Source organism: Mobula hypostoma, chromosome 9, assembly GCF_963921235.1.
Source record: "Mobula hypostoma chromosome 9, sMobHyp1.1, whole genome shotgun sequence".
Lineage (NCBI taxonomy): Eukaryota > Metazoa > Chordata > Chondrichthyes > Myliobatiformes > Myliobatidae > Mobula > Mobula hypostoma.
The window spans coordinates 52,646,640-52,666,026 of NC_086105.1; the positions used below are offsets into that span (position 1 = coordinate 52,646,640).

General features: G+C 43.7%; 1 protein-coding gene across 1 annotated transcript in view; it reads right to left on the reverse strand.

Annotated features, from left to right (window-relative positions):
• Positions 1 to 19,387, reverse strand: part of nup205 (nucleoporin 205) — a 136,842-nt gene that overhangs the window by 30,937 nt on the left and 86,518 nt on the right. The window contains exons 29-32 of the mRNA XM_063058283.1: positions 11,344 to 11,584; positions 10,286 to 10,384; positions 6,341 to 6,489; positions 4,719 to 4,910 (exon numbers count right to left, since the gene is read on the reverse strand). Coding sequence (XP_062914353.1) covers positions 4,719 to 4,910; positions 6,341 to 6,489; positions 10,286 to 10,384; positions 11,344 to 11,584 — 681 coding nt within the window. The remainder of the gene's footprint in view (positions 1 to 4,718; positions 4,911 to 6,340; positions 6,490 to 10,285; positions 10,385 to 11,343; positions 11,585 to 19,387) is intronic.

Below are 19,387 nucleotides of genomic sequence, written 5' to 3' on the forward strand. Positions count from 1 at the left end.
CAACTGCACAGAGAACAGGTCAGGTATGTTCCAGTCAGAAGGAAGGACAAGAAAGGCAAGATAAGAGACTCCTGAATGTTGACAGAGGTGATGAATTTATTCAAGCAGAAAAAGGGAAAGTTGTAAAGCTTTGAAATATGGAATCAAATTGAGCCCTTTAGAATTATAAAGCTAAGAAAGAACTCAGGAAGGGAAATTATGAAAGCCAGAAATGGCATGGAAAGTCTTCGGCAAGTAGGATTACAGATAATCCCAAGAGATTCTATACATACGTTAAATGCAAGAGGATAACTAGGGTGAGGGTAGGGCTACACAAAGATGGGAAGGGTGGGGGGAGAAACATTTGCTTGGATACAGAGGATGTGGGTGTGGTCCTTAATGAGTAACTTACATCAATACTTCCCAAGGAAAAGGGCGAGGAGGGAGGATCACTGCCGAGCGTATTAATACATTAATACACTAGGCCATTTCGAAGTAAAGGAGGAAGAAGTATTAGGTCTCTTAAAGAGTATTAAGGTGATTAACTCCCCAAGGCCTGTTAGAATATACCCCAGGTTATTGAAAGAGGCAAGAGATGAGATTGCTGGGGCCTTGACCAATATCTTTGTTTCCTATCTAGCAACAGATGAGATCATAGAGGTCTGGCGAATAGCTAATATTGTTCCATTACTTAAGAAGGAAACCAGGAATAATCTCGGAAACCATAGACTGATGAGTCACGTCAGTGGAGAGAATTCTTAGGGATAGGATTTATGAGCATTTGGAAAATCATGACCTAATTAGGGAGATCTAGCATGGCTTTGTGCGGGGCAAGTCATGTCTTACTAACTTGAGGTGACGAGGGTGATTCATGAAAATAGAGCTGTGGATGTTGTCTACATGGATATTAATAAAGCACTTGACAAGGCTCATCCAGAAGAATAAGAAGCATGGGATCATGGTGAATTGACTTGCCCATAGAAGAGAGGATAGTGGTTGAAGGGACTTATTCCAGCTAGAGGTGTGGTGTTCCACAGGGATCTGTACTGGGAATCTGCTGCTTGTGATGCATATAAATGACCTGGATGAAAATGTAGATGTGTGCTTTAGTAAGTTTGCAGATGATACAAAGATTGGTGGTGCCCTTCCTTCAGTTAGTCCTGACGAAGGGTCTCGGCCCGAAACGTCGACTGTACCTCTTCCTAGAGATGCTGCCTGGCCTGCTACGTTCACCAGCAAATTTGTTGTTAGTTTAGTTGGCCATCTATTTACAAATGTAACTGTCTCATCACAACACTGTGGGCTGAAGGGCCTGTTCCTGTGGTGTAATATTCTGTTCTGATAATCAGAGTCAGCATTTGGGTGTTCACTTCTACAGAGCACTGAAGCAGGAAGAGCAGAGGGTTTACAGGATCTATTTGAAGGTGGGAGGAGGGAGTCCAAGTCTCACTGTGGGCCCAAAAATGATTCCTAAAAGCTGTTATGGAACAAATTGTTAATTTTGAAGACAAACTGTTTTCTTTAAGTGTATAGTTATTACATTCATCTGTGAGCATGTTATCTAAGCACATTTACAACAATTGAACATTCTCACAAAATTCGTATCACTAATCTCCAAATCAGGAATCACCAGTCCCAAAGAACTTGGATCAGCATAAGAAATTCCACTCCAAATGACATAATCATGAATGGACAAGTAAACAAGGGAAGTGATGCCAGGAGGTAGAGGGACAACAATTTGCCTGCTGGTATGGTGTTATCAGTAACCCATAACATAAATAATAAATAAAAACCTACTTAGCAAGTACAATCATTTAGGCTGCCTAATGATTGCCTCTCAATCAGTAACACTGAGTCACTGGGCGGGGAGGACCGGAGAGTTCAAACACTCACTTACAATCTAGCATTACAAACTCAGTTCTCAGTTCATACTCATTACCAATATCTGGAATCATTACAGTCTCCTCATGGAAGTGGTCAATATGGGTTCAATTGTAACATCTAAGGAAAGTTTGAATAGGTACATGAATGAGCGAGGTATGGAGGTCTATGGTCCTGGTGTGGGTAAATGGGACGAGATAGAAAACCAGACTGGCAGACTAGACAGACTGAAGGGTCTGTTTCTGTTACACAGAATATACAGTGCCAAGAAAAGTATTCAGCACCACCCCCCCCAGAAACTTTCATATTTTATTGTTTTACAACATCCAGTCACAGTGGATTTAATTTGGCTTTTTTTAACACTGATCAATAGAAAAGACTCATGTCAAAGTGAAAACAAATTTTTACAAATTGATCTCAATTTATTACAATCATTAAACACAAAATAATTGATTACATAATTATTCACCCCTTTCAACTTATTATTTAGTAGATGCGCTTTCAGCAGCAATTACAGCCTTGAGTCTGTATGGATGGGTCTCTATCAACTTTGCACATCTGAACAATGCAATTTTTCCCCCATTCTTCTTTACAAAACTGCTCAATCTCTGTCAGATTACATGGGGATTGTGAGTGAACAGCACTTTTCAAGTCCAGCCACAAATTCTCAGTTGGATTGAGGTCTGGACTCTGACTTGGCCACTCCAGGACATTAACTTTGTTGTTTTTATGCTTGGGGGTCATTGTCTTGATGGAAAACAAATCTTCTCCCAAATTGCAGTTCTCTTGCAGACTGCATCAGGTTTCTTTCCAGGATTTCCCTGTATTTTGCTGCATTCATTTTACCCTCTGCCTTCACAAGCCTTCCAGGGCCTGCTGCAGTGACACATCCCCACAGCATATTACAGCCACCACCATGCTTCACAATAGGGCTGTTGTTTTTGGTGATGTGCAGTGTTTGACTGATCGCCATAAAGCTCAATTTTGATTTCATCAGACCATAGAACCTTCTTCCAGCTGACTTCAGAGTCTCCCACATGCCTTCTGGCAAACTCTAGCCAAGATTTCATGAGTTTTTTTCAACAGTGGCTTTCTGTTTGCCACTCTCCCAGAAAGCTGCGACTGGTGAAGCACCCAGGCAACAGTTGTATGTGCAGTCTCTTCCATCTCAGCCACTGAAGCTTGTAGCTCCTCAGAGTTACCACAGGTTTCTTGGTGGCCTCCTTCACTAGTGCCCTTCTTGCATAGTCACTCAGTTTTTGAAGACAGGCTACTCTAGGCAGATTTATAGCTGTGCCATATTCTATCCATTTCTTGATGTAGAGACTTAACTGTACTCCAAGAGGTATTTGGTGACTTGGACATTTTCTTGTATCGATCTCCTGACTTGTGCTTTTCAATAACCTTTTCACAGAGTTGCTTGGAGTGTTCTTTTATCTTCAGGATGTAGTTTTTGCCAGGATACTGACTCACCAGCAGCTGGACCTTCCAGATACAGGTGTATTTTTACTACAATCAATTGAAACACCTTGACTGCACACAGGTGATCTCCATTTAACTAATTATGACCCTAAGACATAGGAGCAGAATTAGGTCATCTAGCCATTCGAGTCTGCTCCGCCATTCAATCATGGCTGATCTATTTTTTTCTCCTCCTCAACTCCAGTTCCCAGCCTTCTCCCCATAACTTTTGATGTCATGTCCAATCAAGAACTCATCAATCTCTGCCTTGGATACACCCAACAATCTGGCCACCACAGCTGCATGTGGCAACAACTTCCACAAATTCACCACACTTTGGCTAAAGAAGTTTCTCCGTATCTGTTTTAAAAGGGTACGCCTCTATCCTGAGGCTGTGCCCTCTTGTCCTAGACTCGCCCACCTTGGAAAACAGCCTTTCCACATCTACTCTGTCTAGGCCTTTCAAAATTCAAAAGATTTCAATGAAATTCCCTCCTTCTCCTTCTGAATTCCAGCAAGTACAGACCCACAGCCATCAAATGTTCCTCGTCTGATAACCCTTCCATTCCTAGAATCATTCTTGTGAACCTCCTCTGGACCCTCTCCAATGCCAGCACATCTTTTCTAAGATGTGGGGCCCAAAACTGTTAACAATACTCAAGGTGAGGCCTCACCAGTCCCTTATAGAGCCTCAGCATCACATCCCTGCTCTTGTATTCTAGATCTTTTGAAATGAATGCTAACGCGGCATTTGCCTTCCTTACTACCGACTCAACCTGCAAGTTAACCTTTATGGTGTTCTGCACAAGGACTCCCAAATCCCTTTGCACCTCAGATTTTTTTTATGTGACCTCTGAAACCAATTGGTTGCACCAGTGATCACTTTTGAGAGACCTGTTTCACTTTGACACGAAGAGTCTTTTTCTGTTGATCAGTGTCAATAAAAACCAAATTAAATCCACTGTGATTCAACGCTGTAAAACGAAACATGAAAACTTCTTGGGGGGGGGAAGAAATACTTTTTATAGGCACTGGAGCACTGTAGTACAGTACAGCAGAATACAAGCCCTCTACCCACAAAGAGTTAGATCATAAGAAATCGGAGCAGGAGTAGGCCAACTGGCCCATTGAGCCAGCTCTGCCATTCAACAAGATCATGGCTGATCTGGCCATGGTCTTATCTCTCACCTTTTCTCCTACTATGCAAAAATCTATCCAAACTTGTCTTAAATATATTTACTTTGGTAGCCTCTACTGCTTCACTGGGCAGAGAGTTCCACAGATAAAACTTAAATCAAGCTAAAAGGTGCAGACCTTTAACCTACTCGAAGTTTGTTCTAATCCTTCCCTCCATTTTTAACACAAGCCTGCTCGAAGAAGGGCAAGCACACACTTACCATTTTGGATTCATAAAGGTACAAGGCTTTCAGTAAGGGAGGCTTGATACTGAGCATGCTCTGAAGGATGCTGTCATCCTGCAACAAGCTATCTGCCAATGCCTTCAGGTAACCACTGTTGGTGAGGTAGTAGAGCCACTGCTGGTGCTGGTCAATAGCCACAATCCGGTCTAACACTGCCAGTGCAAGCATCTGAAACAAGAATATCAACTCAATATGTTATTCATAAACACAAAGAGATTCTGCAGATGCTAGAAATTCAGAGCAACAGACTCAAAATGCTGCAGGAACTTAGCAGATCATGAAGCAACTAATACCAAAGAAATGAATAGATAGTTGACGTTTCAGGCCAAGACCCTTCATCAAGACTCAGATGGTGTGGGTCCTCAATGATGGACGCTGCCTTCTTGAGCCACTGCCCTTTCAACACTTCCACTGGTGGGAAGGATTGTGCCCATGATGGAGCTGCTGAATTCAGAATCCCCTTCAGTCCTGATGAAGGGTCTTGGCCCAAAGCAGTTGACTGTTTAATCCTCTCCAAAGATGCTGCTGACCCGCTGAGTTCCTCCAGCATTTTGTGGTTGCTCTGCAAAAGATGTTATTCTGTGTGTAAAGGGTCAATTTGAGGAATGGGGTTAGGTAACAACCCACACCCTCTTAACTAAGGGACTGCATCTATTTGGTATGGAGATGACTAGACAAAATAAAGGTAAAACACAAGTTCATCAGGGTGATGAACCTTATTTCTGATTTCTTGTTTATTCAGCTATGGAGAAGTCTATAAGCATGTCAACCATGTCCTCATCAAGCTTCCAGTTTCTAGCATGACTCACTGGCCAGCAGTCGGCACTCAGTCAGATTCTGGTCTCAGGCACTCTGCATAAATCATCTAATTACAGAGAACGGGAACTGAAACTGACACTCACTGGTTTGTAGTACATTACATGATACAATCACCTTGATATACAATTCAGTATATCAAGAGAACATCTCAGTCAAAAAGGTTAAGGCTTTCCTGGGGAAGAAAAGTGTTGAAATGGCAACTATTTTCATTTTGAAAATGCACAGGATCGAAAAAGGCTGCAAAGTGCTCTGAATTCAGCCAGCTCCATCATGGGCAATCCACCCTGCCAGAGGACATGATCAAAAGGCTGCACCTCAAGTAGGCGGCATCCATCGTTGAGGAGATGCACCATACAGGAAACACCCTCTTCTCATTACTACCATCAGGGTGAAGGTACAGGATCCTAAAGACACACACTCAGTGGAGGAATGGCTCCTTCCTCTCCAATATTTGATTTTGGAATGGTCCATGATCACTACTTCTTTGCAATATTTATCGATTTTATAAATTACAGCAACTTTGTCTTGCCCTGTACTGCTGCTGCAAAACAACAAATTTCACAACATATGCCAGTGGTAATAAACTTCATTCTGATTCTAGTTTCATTTTGCAAATCAAATACAAGCACACTGCTGTTCACTTACATATTATAAGTATTACATATACTTACTAATATGTAATACTTACATATTAGAATGAGTGTTACTTGATACCGAGTCTAATAATGGAATGGTCAAATCCCACAGATTGGTCCCTGGGCATGTCTATTCATACTTACTTGACCAATTTCGTGCCCATCACAAGCATCTCGACAGACAACTTCCATCAATGATGCCCCGTAACTCTCGATGATGTTCATGTTGTCCTTTTGCAGCTTGGTGTACTCATCTTCTGGAGCAATGAGCCTCTCCCACATGGTTTGCTTTCCTAAAATACAAAAATTGAAAGAACAGAATTGCACGTTAAGAGGCAGATGGCAGCATTACACTATTCTCTTTGCAGTTCATCCATGCATTTCTTCGACAACCTGAAATCTTGTGTATCAAGTGGCAGAGTAATGGTCAAGTTTCAAAACAAAAGACTTGTGCATTCACAAAATGGCGCAATGCAGCTGAATGCCTCACATTTTCAGTCTGGTTACTTTTCCCTCTAGTTATGGATGTGCACTCATAAACCAATACACATGGCTCAAAGTTTAATGACATGAACCCAACCTTGGGTCTATAGCTGACTAATTTTCTCTTTACTTCCCAATCACAGCATAGAATAAGTAAAAAAGACTGAAAACAGACCTGGAGAAAGGTATATTTTTCTTAAAAATATGTTTAACAGAAATAAGTTAAAAAAAGGCTACCCTTGGCAGCATGTGATATTACACTATGCCACACAGAAATGTAGTTCCTAATTTCTACCATTAATCAGCACTAAGTTCAAGCTTTCAGTCAGAGAAACATGGAATGTGTTAATAGTAAGCTTCAGTGGCATGAGATCTGTTGAAAGAAACATGAATCAAGGTTTCTAATCTTACCAGCACTGCTTGCGCCTCGATGAAATGAGCACTTCCCAGTCAAATGCTGTGTTTGAATTATGTTCACATTTTCTCCGAAATTCACCATACCTGATGTGTGAGCTAAATAAGGTAATAACTGCCTCATCCAGCAAAGCTATCATTCTATTTGCCTTTTACTTCTGGGATCTGGGTTTAAGTACAGTCTCACGCATAAAATACTGGAGGAACTCAGCAAGTCAGGCAGCATCTATGGAGGGGAATAAACAGCTAACGTTTTAAGCCGAGAACCTTAATCAGGTCTGGAAAGGAAGGGGGCAGGGTTTCAGCCTGAAATGTCAAGTGTTTACACCCCTCCATGGATGTTGCCTGACTGGCTGAGTTCTTCCAGCACATTGTAGGTGTTGCTCAAGATTTCCAGCATATGCAGAAGCTCTTGTTTCAGAACAGTCTGGTCTGATGGTAGGTTCTGAGGAAAAAAAATACTGCTGAAGGAACTCAGCAGTTGAGTGCACCTATGGTAAGCCATTCTATTCACTCAACAACCATGACTGCGTGGCTAGAAACAGCTCAACTGCTGTCAATAAATTTGCTGCTGACACAACTATTATTTGATATGGTGACGAGGAGGCATACTGCAGGGAGATAGCTCAGCTGGCTGAGTGTTGTCGCAACAATGTTGTTGCATTCAATGTTAGTAAGAGCAAGCAAGGAACTGATTGTGGATTTCAGGAAGGGGAGGTCGAGGGAAACATACACCAGTCCTCATCAAGGGATTAGCAGTGGAAAGGGTGAGCAGTTTGAAATTCCTGGGAGTCAACAACTCTGAACGTCTATCCTGCCAACATATTGATGCAATTATAAAGGCATGATATAGGCTATATTTCATTAGGAGTTTGAGGAGACTCGGTATGTCACTACCGACTCTTACAAATCTCTATAGATGTACTATGGAGAGCATTCTAACTGGTTGCATCACTGTCTGGTGTGGAGGGGCCAATGCACAAGATCAGAAAAAGCTACAGAAAGTTATAAACTCAGCAAGCTTCATCATGGGCACAAGCCTCCATAGCACCGAGGTCATTTTCAAAAGGCAATGCCTATAGAAGGTAGCATCCAACACTAAGGAGCCACACCACCCAGGACATGCCTTCTTCTCATTGCTACCAATCAAGGAGTAGGTAGAGGACCCTGAAGACACACACTCAACATATTAGAAACAGCTTCTTCTTCTTCGGCATCAGAATTCTGAATGGACAATGAACCCATGAATGTTACCTCACTATTTTTTTTACCCTCTTTTTGCACTACTTAGTATATTTTTTATATATATTTCTTATTGTAATTTATTGCTTTATACATGGCAATGTACCTCTGCCACAAAACAACAAAATTCACGATTTATGCCAATGATATTAAACCTCATTCTGATGGTTGGGGAAGGAATAATTGACATTTTGGGTTGAAAGTCTGCATGAGGACTGAGAGTAGAGAGAAAAGACTGCCATTAAGAGGAGGAGGAGTGAAACATGGGCTGGTAAATGAAAGCTAGATTGAGGGGTGAAGGATAAAGGGCACAAGAAGCCAGGTGGTGAAAGGTGGAGATGGGAAACAGAGGCAGGTGAGTGATGGGTCAAAGAAAAATTGCAGATAGATCCAGGACAGGGAGCGAAGGATGAAGGCAGAGACAGAGACGGAAGGGTAAATCGTGAGGACACAAAGGATACAAATTCCAGATTCCGAGAAGCAAGAATGGCAATAATCGGGATAATAACCAAGAACTCATTAGTGCCGGTGGGGGAAAGGAATTGTCAAAACCCTGCATCAGAATGAGTGTAGAAAGGTGAGATTGCCAGTACAGAGAGGAGAAAGGAGCAAGAAAGGAAATGCTGGACTGAGGAGGGGTTTAGGATAACAGCTAAGGAAGGTGCAAGATAGTAGTAGATGGATGGACAGATGAAGGCAGACAGAGATGACACAGCTGCAGGAGGAAGATCAGCAGAAACACAAAGCACTTCTGATATGGTAGTGAGAATGGGAATCATTAGGGGAGAGGTGAATGGCAGTTAGAAACATTTTTCGGGGGTGGGGGAAGGGAGAAAGAAAAAACTGTGCAAAGTGGGTGAATGAAAATAGGTGAAAGGGGGTCATAATGGGAACCACAGAAGGAGAGATGAGAGAAAAATGAAAGGAAGAAGATGGGGGTAAGGGGATATGGTGGGTGCAGTTTGTGGGTAGTAGGTTGATAAAACCAGCAGGGAGAGAGGCATAAACATGCATGATGGGGAGCATCAAAGGGAAATGGAAGGACCTGAGGCAGATTGAGAGAGGGGAACACAGGAGCTAAGGGTGCCTACAACTGGAAAATTCAATATTTATTGAATTGTAAACAACCCAGTTAGAATAGGAGACACTGTTCTTCCAGGTTGCATTGGGCCTCACCCTGACAATTGATAAGGCAAAGGATGGACAGGTCACTGTAGGAATGGGAATTGAAATTGTACACAGCTGGCCATTGTGAACAGGGGTCAGATACTCTGCAAACTGACTACCTCGTATGTCTTTGGTTTTACTGTTACGGAGGAGGTTATATTACAAGAGCCGAGTACGGTAGATGAGGTTGGAGAAGGTACACACGAATCTTTGCCTCAGCTGGAAGGGCTGTTTAGATTCCTGGGTGATGGCTAGAAGGGAGGTGTAGAAACAAGTAGTGCAACTCCTTTGGTTGAAGGAGTCGGGGATGGATGGTTAGGAAGGGATGAGCAGAGCAGGTATTCACAGAGAGAGGGGTCCCACTGGAAGGTGGAAAAGTGTGGGGAGAGAAAGATGAGGCTGGAATTCAGAGCAGAAGTCTGAGAAACAGAGGAAATGTGAGAAAGGGCTCCATCAACTACAGTAGAAGGGAAGACACAATTCCTGAAAAAGGACATTTCAGATGTCATGGAATAGCATCTTAGCAAGAGAGGGTGGGAAGAGGATTAGTCAAGGTAGCTGAGAGTCCCCATGGATTTATCTCTGGAAAAGGAGAGAGAGAGATCCAGAAAAGGAATAATTGTGATGGAAATGATCTAACACTTTAAATTCAAACGGTTCTGCATTTTAATTGACCGAGTATTAGATTCCACTCCTTGGTTCCAGATCAGTTAAATGGATGATCAGAAATGCTACACAAGAAAAAGCCATTGCTCACAGACACTCAGAAATCCATTCTCTTACCTGTTTCCAATGTGTCTGGTTCATCAGGCTTCTGACTTATCTGCAGGTAATACAACAGTGCTCCATAGAGGTGTGCTCTTACACGCTGGAAACCCCCACCTGCAACAACGACATATGTAAGTACAAGTCACCTGGCCACTTGCACTGCACCGAGAGTGGCCGCCAGTGTATTAGGAAATGAATAAAACGCCGCCAAAAACTGATTTATAAAAGTTAGATAATTTCCTTAATCTTCTAATTTCTTCACACAAATTGATTAAAAAAAGTGGAACGTTAGGTTTCTTTATTATGGAATTCCCCATTATTTAAAACAGGAAAAGTTGAGTGGCTATTGACAAATAATTGTTAGCTTTCATCTAAACATAGAACAGTACAGTACAGTCCCTTCAGCCACAATGTTCTGCTGACCCTTAACCTACTCTAAGATCAACCCTTCCTTTCTACATAGCCCTCCATCTTTCTATCTTCCATGTGCCTATCTTAAATGGCCCTAATATATCTGCCTCTACCACTATCCCTGGAAGCACTTTCAATGCACCCTTCCCCCCACCCCCATTCTCAGTATTAAAATACTCAACTCTGACATTCCCCCTATGCTTTCCTCCAACCACATGAAAACTATGGCCCCTTGTATTAGCCATTTCCACTCTGGAAAAAAGTCTGGCAATCTACTTGATATATGCCTCTTATCTCGTACTTCTCTAACAAATCACCTCTCATCCTCCTTCGCTCCAAAGAGAAAAACCCTAGCTCATTCAGACTACCATCCTCAGACATGCTCTCTAATCCAGGCAGAATGCTGGTAAACCTCGTCTGCAGCCTCTCCAAAGCTTCCACATCCTTCCTATCATGAGGTGATCAGAAATGAACACAATATTCCAAGTGCAGTCTAACCAGACTTTCATAAAGCTGCAACATTATCTCACGGCTCTTGAACTTAATCTCAGCAGATGCCATTTTAGAAATGCTAGGGTAGATTAAAGCCAACACAGTTGGAGTCCCTGCTCCAAGAGCCTATTTACTCAGTGAACAACAGTGACATTTTCAGTGGAATCTACCTGTTCTGAGGACAAAATCCAGAAGCTTCCGGAGGATGATGTGAAGCGAAGAATCTCCGATGGAACCAAAGCTGGCTGATACATCTCCTGGTGCAATGCTCCCATTGAGGATACTCTGAGAATGGGCACTGAGTGCCTGCTTCTGCTCATTGCGGACCGTCTGGCTGAGGTGAGCGGTTAGCGTGAACACTGTTCCAGCTACCACGGGCATGAGTTCCTGGGCAGCCTCCTCATTAAGGATCTAAGTGGGAGAGATGTAGAGTGTAAAACCATCTCACTCCGGAGCACCAAGGTACATCCCCATGTAGCTCAACGCGATACACCTGTGCCAAGATTTGTTTTCTTTTTTGGGCTGTTAACCAGCAATTCCTAAAAATAAGATGGTGAGTCACCAGCACCTGCTCTAGATTATTCTGTTGCTCCAACCACATATTTGCATACAGTTTAGTCCTTTTGATTTTCCTATTTCTTTCACTATGATTTTTTTAAAATCTCCTTACCAGTTTGATTATGTAACTGTATTCAGTCTTCTAAGTACTAAATCTCAGTTCATTTCCATCCTATTTGTTTTACCGCTCCATGCTTCCCTTCTCTATCCTTTTCCATTTACTCTTATAATACATTTGTCCTTTCAACCAAAAGTTAAGAGACCTCTAAAATCATGCCATTTAAGAGATTTAAGAAAAATACCCTAAACTGACACATCATTAACAAAAACAACAGGAATTCTGCAGATGCTGGAAATTCAAGCAACATACATCAAAGTTGCTGGTGAACGCAGCAGGCCAAGCAGCATCTGTAGGAAGAGGTGCAGTCGACGTTTCAGGCCGAGACCCTTCGTCAGGACTAACTGAAGGAAGAGTGAGTAAGGGATTTGAAAGTTGGAGGGGGAGGGGGAGATCCAAAATGATAGGAGAAGACAGGAGAGGGAGGGATAGAGCCGAGAACTGGACAGGTGATAGGCAAAAGGGGATACGAGAGGATCATGGGACAGGAGGTCCGGGAAGAAAGACAAGGGGGGGGGGTGACCCAGAGGATGGGCAAGAGGTATATTCAGAGGGACAGAGGGAGAAAAAGGTGAGTGAGAGAAAGAATGTGTGCATAAAAATGAGTAACAGATGGGGTACGAGGGGGAGGTGGGGCCTTAGCGGAAGTTAGAGAAGTCGACGTTCATGCCATCAGGTTGGAGGCTACCCAGACGGAATATAAGGTGTTGTTCCTCCAACCTGAGTGTGGCTTCATCTTTACAGTAGAGGAGGCCGTGGATAGACATGTCAGAATGGGAATGGGATGTGGAATTAAAATGTGTGGCCACTGGGAGATCCTGCTTTCTCTGGCGGACAGAGCGTAGATGTTCAGCAAAGCCGTCTCCCAGTCTGCATCGGGTCTCGCCAATATATAAAAGGCCACATCGGGAGCACCGGACGCAGTATATCACCCCAGTCGACTCACAGGTGAAGTGATGCCTCACCTGGAAGGACTGTTTGGGGCCCTGAATGGTGGTAAGGGAGGAAGTGTAAGGGCATGTGTAGCACTTGTTCCGCTTACACGGATAAGTGCCAGCAGGGAGATCAGTGGGGAGGGATGGGGGGGACGAATGGACAAGGGAGTTGTGTAGGGAGCGATCCCTGCGGAATGCAGAGAGAGGGCGGGAGGGAAAGATGTGCTTAGTGGTGGGATCCCGTTGGAGGTGGCGGAAGTTACGGAGAATAATATGTTGGACCTGGAGGCTGGTGGGGTGGTAGGTGAGGACCAGGGGAACCCTATTCCTAGTGGGGTGGTGGGAGGATGGAGTGAGAGCAGATGTACGTGAAATGGGGGAGATGCGTTTAAGAACAGAGTTGATAATGGAGGAAGGGAAGCCCCTTTCTTTAAGAAAGGAAGACATCTCCCTCGTCCTAGAATGAAAAGCCTCATCCTGAGAGCAGATGCGGCGGAGACGGAGGAATTGCAAGACGGGGATGGCGTTTTTGCAAGAGACAGGGTGAGAAGAGGAATAGTCTAGATAGCTGTGAGAGTCAGTAGGCTTATAGTAGACATCAGTGGATAAGCTGTCTCCAGAGACAGAGACCCCCCCCACCGATGACCCCTTCTCCCGTCTTCAACCCTCCTCTTCTTCATGGACACCCCGCTCTGGTTTTCTGCCTGCTCTGGATCTCTTTATTGCTAACTGCCGACGGGACATCAACCGTCTCGACTTCACCGCACCTTGTCCCCATTCCAACCTCACTCCTTCGGAACGCTCTGCTCTCCACTCCCTCCGCACTAATCCTAACCTTATTATTAAACCCGCCGATAAGGGGGGTGCTGTTGTAGTCTGGCGTACTGACCTCTACCTTGCCGAGGCACAGCGACAACTCGCGGATACCTCCTCTTATTTACCCCTTGATCGTGACCCCACTAAGGAGCACCAGGCCATTGTCTCCCACACCATCACCGACTTTATCCGCTCAGGGGATCTCCCATCCACTGCTACCAACCTTATAGTTCCCACACCCCGCACTTCCCGTTTCCACCTCCTACCCAAGATCCACAAACCTGCCTGTCCTGGCTGACCTATTGTCTCAGCTTGCTCTTGCCCCACCGAACTCATTTCTGCATACCTCGACACTGCTTTATCACCCCTTGTTCAATCCCTTCCGACCTATGTTCGTGACACTTCTCACGCTCTTAAACTTTTCGATGATTTTAAGTTCCCTGGCCCCCACCGCTTTATTTTCACCATGGATGTCCAGTCCTTATATACTTCCATCCCCCATCAGGAAGGTCTCAAAGCTCTACGCTTCTTTTTGGATTCCAGACCTAATCAGTTCCCCTCTACCACCACTCTGCTCTGTCTAGCAGAATTAGTCCTTACTCGTAATAATTTCTCCTTTGGCTCCTCCCACTTCCTCCAAACTAAAGGTGTAGCTATGGGCACCCGTATGAGTCCTAGCTATGCCTGCCTTTTTGTTGGGTTTGTGGAACAATCTATGTTCCGTGCCTATTCTGGTATCTGTCCCCCACTTTTCCTTCGCTACATCGACGACTGCATTGGCGCTGCTTCCTGCACGCATGCAGAACTCGTTGACTTTATTAACTTTGCCTCCAACTTTCACCCTGCCCTCAAGTTTACCTGGTCCATTTCCGACACCTCCCTCCCCTTTCTAGATCTTTCTGTCTCTGTCTCTGGAGACAGCTTATCCACTGATGTCTACTATAAGCCTACTGACTCTCACAACTATCTGGACTATTCCTCTTCTCACCCTGTCTCTTGTAAAAACGCCATCCCCTTCTCGCAATTCCTCCGGCTCCACCGCATCTGCTCTCAGGATGAGGCTTTTCATTCTGGGACGAGGGAGATATCTTCCTTTTTTAAAGAAAGGGGCTTCCCTTCCTCCATTATCAACTCTGCTCTTAAACGCATCTCCCCCATTTCACGTACATCTGCTCTCACTCCATCCTCCCACCACCCCACTAGGAATAGGGTTCCCCTGGTCCTCACCTACCACCCCACCAGTCTCCGGGTCCAACATATTATTCTCCGTAACTTCCGCCACCTCCAACGGGATCCCACCACTAAGCACATCTTCCCCCCCCCCCGCCCTCTGCATTCCGCAGGGATCGCTCCCTACACAATTCCCTTGTCCAATTGTCCCCCCCATCCCTCCCCACTGATCTCCCTGCTGGCACTTATCCGTGTAAGCGGAACAAGTGCTACACATGCCCTTACACTTCCTCCCTTACCGCCATTCAGGGCCCCAAACAGTCCTTCCAGGTGAGGCATCACTTCACCTGTGAGTCGACTGGGGTGATATACTGCGTCCGGTACTCCCGATGTGGCCTTTTATATATTGGCGAGACCCGACGCAAACTGGGAGACAGCTTTGCTGAACATCTACGCTCTGTCCGCCAGAGAAAGCAGGATCTCCCAGTGGCCACACATTTTAATTCCACATCCCATTCCCATTCTGACATGTCTATCCACGGCCTCCTCTACTGTAAAGATGAAGCCACACTCAGGTTGGAGGAACAACACCTTATATTCCGTCTGGGTAGCCTCCAACCTGATGGCATGAACATCGACTTCTCTAACTTCCGCTAAGGCCCCACCTCCCCCTCGTACCCCATCTGTTACTCATTTTTATGCACACATTCTTTCTCTCACTCTCCTTTTTCTCCCTCTGTCCCTCTGAATATACCTCTTGCCCATCCTCTGGGTCACCCCCCCCCCCTTGTCTTTCTTCCCGGACCTCCTGTCCCATGATCCTCTCGTATCCCCTTTTGCCTATCACCTGTCCAGCTCTCGGCTCTATCCCTCCCCCTCCTGTCTTCTCCTATCATTTTGCATCTCCCCCTCCCCCTCCAGCTTTCAAATCCCTTACTCACTCTTCCTTCAGTTAGTCCTGACGAAGGGTCTCGGCCTGAAACGTCGACTGCACCTCTTCCTACAGATGCTGCTTGGCCTGCTGCGTTCACCAGCAACTTTGATGTATGTTACATCATTAACAAGTCACTTACTAAACAAATGCGACATTGAGTCTCGGGTGTGTAAAAGTCAAGTACAAACTATCTAATGAAACAGTGACCCAAAAAGCAACTAATACGTCTTCATCTTTCTTGCTAATGACATGAGAGGAAAGCGTTATTCCTGCTTAATGGAAAATTAAACATATTGATAGATCTAAAGTTACACTGAGTAGGTTTCATTTTTAAAATAACTTATCTTGTCAGAGCAAAATGCAACAAACACTTCAGTTCTATCCTTGTGCCTGGATTATGGGAAATTAAGAAACTGCTTTTAAGAATGAAAAATACAAGGAAGCAGATCATCTGGTCCCTCAGACCAGCTCTGTCATTCAACAAGGCTTTCCTTTCACTCAGCACCAATTTCTTGTACTAACTTCATAATATACAAAACTCTGTCATTCTCTGTTTTGAACATACATGGCAACTAAGCCATCACAGGTCTAATGATTACAGAATTGCAAAGTTTCACTATCCCCTAGGGCAGGAGACTTATTTTCAGCTCAGATCCTGTTACCCTGAGATTTTGACCCCAAATTCTAGACAGCCCCACCCATAAGGGACTTGAAATCTTTTGTATTTCGCCCTTCAGTTGGCTAGTGTTTCTAATGCAACCCCATTCAGTTAAGGTGGACTTCTAATCCTAGTTTCTCAAATTTGCTGGCAGTGTAGGAGGTTGTGCAGTATTTAAATCAGTAGTGCTACTTTTCGTGTTAGCTGTTAGGAGGAGGAGCTTAGGAGGTTAATGGCACCAAACGGCAACTCCTTTGCTTGCATCTTGGGAAACAGTTCTATTTCCATCTTTAATATCCCTGTTTTTCCCTTCAGGGTTCTTTTGAAGGCCCTGACCTGGAGTTACACGCTGACTTTGGTTCTTTGCGGGAACGAAACCTGCTCTCGGGGTTTCACAACTGGCCATTATTTGATATGCCAAGGATGCAGCCTAAGAGATTTGCTCATCTTTGGAGTTCCGAGATCTCATGGCTCTAGAGAAGGGTGGACCAAAGTTAGGTGTCTCTGCAGGAATCTGGTGTGTCGTGGGAGATGGACGAGCAAAAGCAGCTAGCTGGCTGCTGGCTGTGTGCCCAGAGATCCGATTTCTTTGGGCACAGAGCTTGGGAAAAGCAACTCAATAGACTTTTAACATCGTAAATAAGTGAGCTGTCTGTTACGTCTCCCCTCTCACTGTGAAACAGAGACATCTCTTTCTCCCTTATTAGGGAGGGAGAAAGCCTGTGGTATGTTGAATACTGGCTGAACGAGTAGTCTTTGGGGTACTGCAAGTCTGTGTCTTTGCTGATGCTTTGCTGTACGCTGAAGTGCTCGGTGGTGGGAGGGGGGATTGTTGCTTTGCTGCTACTTGTGCGTGGGAGGGGGAGCTGGGGGGTCACTTTGGGGTTCTAACATTTAACTGTCATTCATTCTTTGGGGGCACTCCTCTGTTTTGGTGGAAGGTTGCAAAGAAAAAGTATTTCAGGATGTATATTGTATACATTTTCTGACATTAAATGGACCTTTGAAATCAAACCTATCTATAAACCCCTTCCAATTATCCTACCATGAGCCTCTACTTGGGGTAATTTACAGTGGCCAACTAATTTATCAGCAAGCACGTACTAGGAATGTGGGTGGAAACCAGAAGGCCCACAGAGAATCAAGTGATCAGAGGGAAGGTTCAGATTTATTTGTCACATGTATATCAAAACATACAGTGAAATGTACCCTACCCATAGAAAGCCAGAAGATTTTTATATCTTTACAAACATATGAATCTTTGTTTTGTTACAAAACTATTGTATCTTTACAATGAAATAACCTGACACTAAAAAAACAAGGAATATAGAATTTGCTTGCTAATACCTTTCTTCCTAGCTTAGTCCCACCATCCAAGGAATCAATTTAGTGAATCTACATTACAGTTCTTCATTGCAAGTATAAACTTCTTTAGGCTGAGTGACCAGACTTGCACACAATATTGTAGGTGCAGCTGCACCAGACAGTGAGACGATTTTGATTAAGGCACTTTTTCTCTTGTACTCAATGGCTCTTGTAATAAAGGCCAATGTACTGTTTGCTTACTTCTTTGCATGCTGTACCTACATGTTATTTTCAGTGGTTTGTGCACAAGGATATACAAATTTCTCAAAAATGAATCCAAAACATTTCAATCTTTCATCACTGAAAAAAAGTTAAATTTTGTTTTTTTTTCTACCCAAGCAGATGGCCTCTTTTTCCATGCATTATTCCAACTAGCATGTGCTCAATCTTTCACAAAGTCCCTCTCCTCCACATCCTTGTCATAGCCCAACTTTATATCTTCAGCAAATCACTGGAGATGCCGTGCGCTGATTCCTGTGGCACCTCTTTAGACACATTCTCCACTGAAGTAACCTCTTTCTTTCTACTCTCTGATTCTTGTCCATTAACCAAACCTCAATCCAGGCCAATATTTTATTCCACTTTTTGCATTTCTGCTTTTTGTAAGTACTGTCTTGTGTGGCACTTTATCGAAGGCCTTCTGGATGCCCAAATATAATAACTGGTCCACCTCTATCTATTCTGCTTATTACATCACAGAATTCTCATCATTTCTCAGCATGATTTTTCTTTGAGAAGTCAGTACTGGTTTTGCTTAATCTTACAGTTACTTATTAAAGGTTCTGTGACCACTTCCTTAAAAATAGATGCCAACACTTTTCCAAGTAATGTCACAATAACTGCTATCAAATCACAGTTTTGTTTCTCTCCCTCCTTTAATTAACAGTGAGTTTACATGGCTACCTTCTAATCTGTACCAATTACTCTAGAATATAGAAAACTTTGGAAGATAACACCCAGGGAATACTATCCTGCATAGCAATTACTTGAAAAACCTTGGGTGCAGATTACCAGATCTGGCGATTTAATGCCTCTCAAACCCATTACATTTTCTTCAAATGATTTTCATTTTACTCATGTTCATTACATTCAGCTAATTCCCTCCAAATCTGTTGTTCTCTAGAATTTTTGCTGCACCCTACTTGCTTCTTCTAATATCAGATTCTTGAATGGAGCTCTTATTTCTTGTGTCTGTACCCTTACAATGCTATCACCCAGGATAATCAAACACCCCCCCCACCCACCCCAGGCATTCTCCCTTCTCCCATCAGGCAGAACATACAAAAGCCTGAAAGCACATGCCAATCTCACAATAAGACAACCGAATAGTCCCATATGTCAATAAGATGGACTCTTGACCCCTCACTCTACCTCATTATATTCTTATACTTTATCGTTTACCTGCACTGCATTCTCTCTGTGTCTTTTACGCTTTATTCTGAATTATTGTTTTACCTAGTTATACCTCATTGCACTGCATCATGATTTGATCTTTATAAACAGTGTGCAAGACAAGCTTTTCACTGTATCTTGACATATGTGACAATAATAAACTAATACCAATATCAACATACATATCCGGAGCACCATCTTCTATATATTCCATGAATGTACACTCCTATCCAAAGGAAGATTAAAGTTCCTTAAGATTACCCTATTA